The sequence below is a fragment of the Squalius cephalus genome (genome assembly GCF_949319135.1).
Source record: "Squalius cephalus genome assembly, chromosome: 10".
Taxonomy (NCBI): domain Eukaryota; kingdom Metazoa; phylum Chordata; class Actinopteri; order Cypriniformes; family Leuciscidae; genus Squalius; species Squalius cephalus.
Window position 1 is genome coordinate 1,406,424 of NC_137131.1, and position 8,531 is coordinate 1,414,954.

Consider the following 8,531-nt stretch of genomic DNA (forward strand, 5'->3'; position numbering starts at 1 on the left):
AGTTTCTCGGCAGGAGAATATCCAAATGTAATGTAATTTATATTTTCAAAAAATTTGAAAAGAGTTCTATCAAACGATACCTACCTTTTGACTCTCCTTGTTATAGTTTTGAAGTTATGAGTCTTTACTTTTTTGTGTGTCACTCAGACAAAAAAACTCCAAAAATGGCTCAGGGTTTAAGGGGTTAAAAACACCACATAGACACACAAACAACATTAAAAACTGGATTTTCACCACAGGGGGACTTTAATTATCCCCAACTAAGCAAGCCAAGGAACCCAAACTCCATCATGTGACAGAATGGAGAAAAAAAAACCAGTTCTCCTCTGGCCAACGAACGAACGCGGTGTCGTTATGACTCAGGCTGCATCACAACTCAGAATTCAGATCAGAATCATTAGCATTCAGATATTTATCCAGTTCCTTTCACTTGAAGATGGATTCATCATGCTGGTATGGAGCTGAAGCTGTTCATAGGGTCTGTGTGAAGGACCGGTCTGGTTCTTGTGTCTGTTGTGGTCGTGTCTAGATGCAGGTCCACATCTGATCTGGATACGGACTGGATCTGGCTGACTACGGTAACCTTGGATGTTATAGGAAGTGTTCCCGGTTCCTAGTTTATGCAGCCTAACAATCATTTAACTGATTTGAATAATAGAAATTGATAATGCTCTATGTGTATGCCAGGTTAAACAGATGTGTTGTAGTCTAGGTTTAAACTGACAGAGTGTGTCTGCTTATCGAACAATGCTAGGAAGAGTTCCAGAGTTTAGGTGCTAAATAGGAAAAGGATCTACCGCCCGCAGTCGATTTTGATATTCTAGGTATTAAAGGACTATAATGAGATAAGAGCTCGCTCAAGTACTGCGGAGATGAACCATTTATTGCTTTGTAAGTAATCAGCAATTTTTTTTAAATGTATTGTATACAATGTTTAATAGGGAGCCAACGCAGTGTTGACAGAACCGGGCTAATACGGTCATACTATATTACATACATCTAGCAAGAACCAGGAAGGAACCGTTTGGACCAGCTGGAGTTTGTTTATTAAGCGTGCAGGGCAGCCACCCAGTAGAGCATTACAATCATCTATACTTGAATCATTTATAATCTAATTTTTGGTATTATATATATGTGTGTGTGTGTGAGAGAGAGAGTGTGTGTGTGTGTGTGTGTGTTGATTTTAATTACTTTTTCATTTTTACTTGTAGTTTATTTAGAGCTATTTTAGTACTAAATTGTCTTAGTTAACATTGTTTCAAAGCAGCTTTCCAGTGATAACAGGAAAATTATGCATTTCGGCTGAAGTCAGTTCAGTGTTGAGCAGCTTTTAAACTATATGAGAATTGTTGGCAATCAGATTAAATAAAATAAGTGTTTTATTTTAGGGAAGCACTGAAACCGAAAATTCATGATGCACTTTACTGAAAATAAATAAATAAATAATCAATTAATCAATCAAACTTATTTCAAAATATACTCTCAAATAATGAAAACTGAGTTGTACAAACATTTAAATTGCACATAAGGCAGTTTTTATATCAGCTTTTTTAATAACTGAATTGTTTCTACTGCAGTTGGATGGTGAAATATAAACATTTAAACATCAATAAACTGTAATATCTTGTTTTAATGACAGATTTATTCAAATATACATTAAACAACAAAGACATCACTAACAGGTTGAGTAAAAATAATGAAAATGTAATACAGTGCATTTATTTATCAAAATGCTTATTTTTTTCTAGCTAACTAATGAGTTTATGGACATTGAACAGCTTTCTTGAGGTAAATGTAATGTACATCACACAAGCTGTTTACTGACGTCTTTCCCAGTTCAAACACTGGTTGAGACCTGATGGATTTCAGGAAGATGTTCTGAATCTGATGTTCATTTGCTGCTGTAACTAGTGGTAGAGGAAGAGATGATCGGTTCACGAGACGCTTCAACTGAGCAGCTACAAAACAACATTTATTGCTTAATTTTAAAGTTAAGACTTCATATTAAAAGTAACAAAGCTTATTGCGATTATTTGATGGCAGACGCGCTACAAATGTACTACTAATTAGTTCTACTAATATAAAACTGAAAATAGCGGTTTTGGTTGCCAAATATCGATGCATCCCTATTTTATTCTATTTCAGTTTGTTTATTGTATTTCAAGCTATGAAAATGTTTTTTAAGGCTTTAGTTTTAGTTATCGATAATAACCCCGGTACATAGAAATGCATAAGCAAATGTCCATTACAGTTTACAGTGTAATCGCTTGTTGAGAGAAAATGTTACTGCTTTTTCAGCTGAATATAATAACAAAATTAGTGATGGACTGAAATATTGTCAAACCCATTTAATCCACATATGATCATTTTGAGATTATCGACATTAATTGACAATCGTGTTTGCTTCCTCTACTGTCTGTTCCAGTAATACATTAGCTATAGATATATATATAATAAAATGTATGTATATATATATATATATATATATATATATATATATATATATATATATATAAAAAAAAATATTTTATATATATATATATATATATATATATATATATATATATATATATATATATAAATATTTTATATATATATATATATATATATATATATATATATAAAATATTTTAGTATAAAATAATTTCAGCTATATGTGAATGTATAATTTTCTATCATTACATTAATATTTTATTTACATATTATATACATTATTTTATCAACCATTAAAACAGCTAAAATAGTGTGTGTAACTGAGTCAGTGTGATGCAGGTTATAAACAAGCAACTATCGCTAGTTTCCTTCTAGTTTGATTCTCTTCAGTCCACAACACTCAGATTCACCGTAGAGCTTCAGGCCATGGAAGGGTTATAGTTTATATTTGCTGGACTAGCTCGTCCTGCCCGATGGCATTACAGGGACGTTTTATAGGCTGTCTCTCTGCTCTGAAAGATTCTGAACCTTCAGCGCCATCTCTGCCGACACGCACACTCATTCAGACTCACTCCTGGACGGGAAAGTGAAACAGACTTTAATTCTTAAATGAAGTTTATCCACAACAGTGACATTACTCCAACATCATCTCGGTGCTAAACTGTTTTTAGAAGAACAAAATTTAGAAGATCTCATTGCCTTACCTAGGTAAAGTTACTCTCTCACTGATGATGATGATGATGCTTGAGGTTTTCGTCATGCTGTTTTTCGTGTTTTTAATCCACATTTAATGTGCCATGCATTGCCCTCTAACAATGGAAGAGGAAAAACATCAAAACATCTTATTTATTTTTTTGCGTCTATAAATAGGGCCCTATAATTTCTGCGGCTCGGAAAACGTGGTCGGAGTCCAGTCACAAAAATGGAATTTAATGTATAACATGGAACTTGGCAGAAGTAGGGCTTTACACTTGATCACATGACAATATGGACTAGCTTCTGTGAATACTAAAGCACAAAAATACTTTTTAAATATAAAATCTGCATGTTTTGTGTGTCTCTGTGTTTATATTGTTTATAAAAAGAAAAATGTAAATTAAGTTGTTACAGTTTTATGAATTCAGTTTTAGTTTTTTTTTTAATGATTATATTTGTTTAAAATTGTATTTCCATTCAAATAAATTAAAATACATTAAAATTAAACATTAAAAAAATACATTACATAAAAAAAATAATAATTATATTTCCATTCAAATAAATTAAAATATGTTAAAATAAAATTTAGAATTTTTTTAGTGGAATTTAAGAAAAATAAACCATAATTTGAGAGAGGAAAAAAAATATCATAACTTCTTTTTTTTTTTTTTTTTTACTTAAGTATCATGATTTCAATTAATTAGACATGCTTTTTGATTACTAACATTTAATTTAACCATTAAATCTGAGTCCAGAAAAATTCTAATGGAATCCAGTAAAAGGCTCTATAAATGACGTCTATTGTGACGTGATGTTCGGTGATATACTGATGAATGAATGCTTGTCATCTTGAACTTCTCGATTTGCTTCAGCTAATCTCTCCACAGAATCAGAACACTGTGTGTTTGAGCTGCTAATGACGGCGTCTCTCTCTGCTCTCAGGCGACCTCACAGCTCTGGGAAACATCAACAGTCTTCATAGTTTACTGGGAGCAGGACCTCTGTTACTGCCACAGGGCCCATCCCTGAACCAGACGCCCCTCAACCCGCTCACCTGCCTACAGGTACACACACACACACACACACACACACACACACACACACACACACACACACTGCCCGTCCCTGAACCAGACGCCCCTCAACCCGCTCACCTGCCTACAGGTACACACACACACACACACACACACACACTGCCCGTCCCTGAACCAGACGCCCTTCAACCCGCTCACCTGCCTACAGGTACACACACACACACACACACACACACACACACACTGCCCGTCCCTGAACCAGACGCCCTTCAACCCGCTCACCTGCCTACAGGTACACACACACACACACACACTGCCCGTCCCTGAACCAGACGCCCCTCAACCCGCTCACCTGCCTACAGGTACACACACACACACACACACACTGCCCGTCCCTGAACCAGACGCCCCTCAACCCGCTCACCTGCCTACAGGTACACACACGCACACACACACACACACACACACACACACACACAACTTTTGAAACAATTGTTGTTAAAAAAAAGTCTTACTAACCCCAAAATTTCATGTATACTGGATAAGCTAACAAGAACACAGCGCGTCAGTTACATCATCATCATCATCATCATCATGTCTCGCGCGCATCTTGACACACTAAAAATTCGAACGTGCAGTTTTTTTCATTTATTCGACGAATATTCGAAATTCGAATTTTTATTTGACAGCCCGAATGTAAACTGTCTTTGAAGACGATGAGTTAAGAGAAGCTGGTTCCTAGAGGACTGTTGAGTCTCTGAATGAATCCTCTTCGTAGATCAAAAGAGATTCACCACAATTACCAATAAACTACATGAGAATTACTATCAGATATTTACAGTAAATACACTTGTTGAATATCTGTGTGTTACCCTGCACATTTTGAAAGTCTTTTCTGCTCATTAACTATTTATTTGATCATAAATACAGTAAAAAGAGTGAAATATTATTCTAATGTAAATCATCTGTTTTCTATGTGAATATACAGTAAAGTGTAATTTATTCCTGTGATCAAAGCATCATTACTCCAGTCTTCAGTGTCACATGATCCTTCAGAAATCATTCTAATATGATTTGATGATCAAGAAACATTTATGATTATTATCAGTGTTGAAAACCGTTTTATATTTGTGTAAACCGTGATGCATTTTATTTTTCAGGATTCTTTGATGAAAGTTCAGAACAGCAGCATTTGTTTGAAATAGACAGCTATTGTAACGTTATGAAATATTATGACATTATTAAAAAAAATCTTTACTGTCACTTTTGATCAATTTAATGTGTCCTTGATGAATAAAAGTCTTACTAACCCCATTTTTTTTTGAACAGTAGTTTAAATATTATATTATTTATAAGAAATTATATCATATACATGTAATATACCAACAACAAAAAAAATCTATATTTCTCAATTGAACTTCTTCAAAGTAGTAATCCTGCATTCATCCCACAATCATGAGGTTGAATAATTCACTTGATGCTTTTCCTTCCTCCTCTCGACCTTTTCCTGTAAATGCTCATCTTCTATTTGTCTACAAAACGACTCATTTAAGCAGAAAATCAAATGAACGCTGTTGTTTATTGATGCGTGTTCTCACTCTCAGCTGACGATGGCACCGGCGCTCATGGGAGAGAAACCAGTGAGTCTCCATCACACGCCTCCTCCGTCACAAGACGAGCTTCCAGCGGCTCAGATATCCCAGAATGCCTTGCTCCACACACCCGGTCAGCAGAGAGAGGGCTCTGGGCTGTTCGACCCGTACGGTTCCTTCATGGACACCATCTACACCTCGTTCCTGCAGGTTAGCGAGCGCGACTCGGACTCCACATCGCTGTCGTACCCGGAGCTCCCACCGTCCCTCAGTCCCCGCCGGGCCTGTTCGGTCCACAACCCGGATCTGACCCGCCTCGGCATGGACTCGGCCCAGTCTCCGGCCCGCGGCACGCCGAAGCTCAGCGAGGAGCCCTCGACGGCGCCGCCCTGCAGGCCATCGGGAGCCGACGCTCTGTCAGACATCATGGAGGAGGCCAAGACCGACGGGTCCAAAGTGTGTTACAGCAACGGGATCGGGTCGGGAACAGACGGAAGAGGAGACCGCGACGAGGAGGAGGAGGAGGCTGACGAGGATGATGATGATGGACGAAGAACGCAGGGGTGTTTGAGTCCGGCCGTCGATGACATCAGCAGCAGAGAGGCGGAGCAAGTGAGGGTGAGCCGGTTTTATTTATTTACTATTATAGTGGTTATTAATATTTTTTGTTTAAATTTGGTTTGTTTGTCATTTTATGTGCTTTTGTCATTTTTTCTCTCACATTTTTTAGCGTTAATTTAATTTCAGTTAAAAGTAATTTTTCAAATTAAACTTTAAAAAAAAAACATTTTTAGTCTTAGAATTTTTGTTTGTTTTCCGTGTTGTACTATGCTATATTTTAATAGCTTTTTAAATGTCACTTTTTATTTAAATTTTAGTTTTTCAGGAATTTTATGTGTTTTTGTACATTTGATGTTTTTTCACATTTTTAGCTTTAATTTTGTTTCAGAAATTGTATGTGCTTTGGTCATTTTTTTATTGTTTTTTCATTTTTTTATCTTAAATTTTATTTCAGTAATTTTTTTTTGTCATTTTATGCTTTTTTTATTATCATTTTTACTTTTTTTAGCTTTAATTTTGTTTCAGTAATTTTGTTGTGGTTTTGACATTTTTTTTAATGCGTTTTTTTAATATTATTATTTTTTAGCTTGAATTTTTATACGTTTTTACATTTGATTTTTTTTCAGTAATTTGGTGTGCTTGTCTTTTTTTTTTTTTTACGTTTTTTCCCATTTTTAGATTTAATTTTGTTTCAGGCATTTTATGTGATTTTGTCCTTAATGTTTTTCCAAAATTTTTTGCTTTAATTTTCAGTCATTTTTGTATTTTTTTTAGATTTTAGATTTTTTTAGTAATTTTTCAGATTAAACTTATTTTATTTAACTTTGTCTAATTTTTGTTTGTTTTTCTTGTTATACTATGATTTAGTTCTACAGCTGAAAGGTTTTCTTAAACAATTCTGATAGTATAAGATTTTTATGTAATGTTGCAGACTGCTTCAATACCTTTTATTATTCATAGCAGTGATTGATATTAATTTCCCTGGTTTTGTTTGACAGACTGAAGACATGCACACAGGAGCCAGAAGGGGGCGCAAGAGGAAACAGACGTGAGTTCATCTGGAGCTCAGCGTGTTCTTCACTTGTGTTGCAGTGGTGTGTGTTTTTACTCTCTCCTCTTCTTCAGACTGCAGAGGAGTCCAGACCTGCCGGGCGGCATCGACAGCATCATCGAGGAGCCCACCGCCACGGTGAGACACACACACACACACACACACACACACACACACACACACACACACGACACAAGCATCTTACACTGTTTGCCTGCACATGTGCATTAATCAGTGTCTTAAGTCTTAAAAAATATTAAATTCAGCTGTATCAAATTTAAGGGCATAAAAAGTCTTAAATGGTTTAAGAAAAGTTTTTTTTTTTTTTCAAGAAGCTTTTTGAGATTTTTTTCTTAAGTTTCTTTTTTTTTTCACTAGTGTCTTAGAATTCTTAAACTTAAGAGGTTTTTACATTTCAAGAGTTCTTAAATTTAAGAGGTTTTTACATTTCAAGAGTTCTTAAACTTAAGAGGTTTTTAACATTTCAAGAATTCTTAAATTTAAGGTTTTTACATTTCAAGAATTCTTCAATTTAAGAGGTTTTTACATTTCAAGAATTCTTAAATTTAAGAGGTTTTTACATTTCAAGAGTTCTTAAATTTAAGAGGTTTTTACATTTCAAGAGTTCTTAAATTTAAGAGGTTTTTACATTTCAAGAATTCTTAAATTTAAGAGGTTTTTACATTTCAAGAGTTCTTAAATTTAAGAGGTTTTTACATTTCAAGAGTTCTTAAATTTAAGAGGTTTTTACATTTCAAGAATTCTTAAATTTAAGGTTTTTACATTTCAAGAATTCTTCAATTTAAGAGGTTTTTACATTTCAAGAATTCTTCAATTTAAGAGGTTTTTACATTTCAAGAGTTCTTAAATTTAAGAGGTTTTTACATTTCAAGAGTTCTTAAATTTAAGAGGTTTTTACATTTCAAGAATTCTTAAATTTAAGAGGTTTTTACATTTCAAGAGTTCTTAAATTTAAGAGGTTTTTACATTTCAAGAGTTCTTAAATTTAAGAGGTTTTTACATTTCAAGAATTCTTAAATTTAAGAGGTTTTTAACATTTCAAGAATTCTTAAATTTAAGGTTTTTACATTTCAAGAATTCTTCAATTTAAGAGGTTTTTACATTTCAAGAATTCTTAAATTTAAGAGGTTTTTACATTTCAAG

At 34.3% G+C, this 8,531-nt stretch overlaps 1 protein-coding gene across 4 annotated transcripts in view; it reads left to right on the forward strand.

Moving 5' to 3' along the window:
- The window catches only part of mbd6 (methyl-CpG binding domain protein 6), a 28,827-nt gene that overhangs the window by 14,070 nt on the left and 6,226 nt on the right, over positions 1-8,531 (forward strand). For all 4 annotated transcript variants that reach the window (XM_079883822.1, XM_079883821.1, XM_079883823.1 and 1 more), the window contains 4 exons: positions 4,072-4,193; positions 5,768-6,373; positions 7,315-7,364; positions 7,442-7,505. In XM_079883822.1, the coding sequence (XP_079739948.1) occupies positions 4,072-4,193; positions 5,768-6,373; positions 7,315-7,364; positions 7,442-7,505 (842 nt within the window). The remainder of the gene's footprint in view (positions 1-4,071; positions 4,194-5,767; positions 6,374-7,314; positions 7,365-7,441; positions 7,506-8,531) is intronic.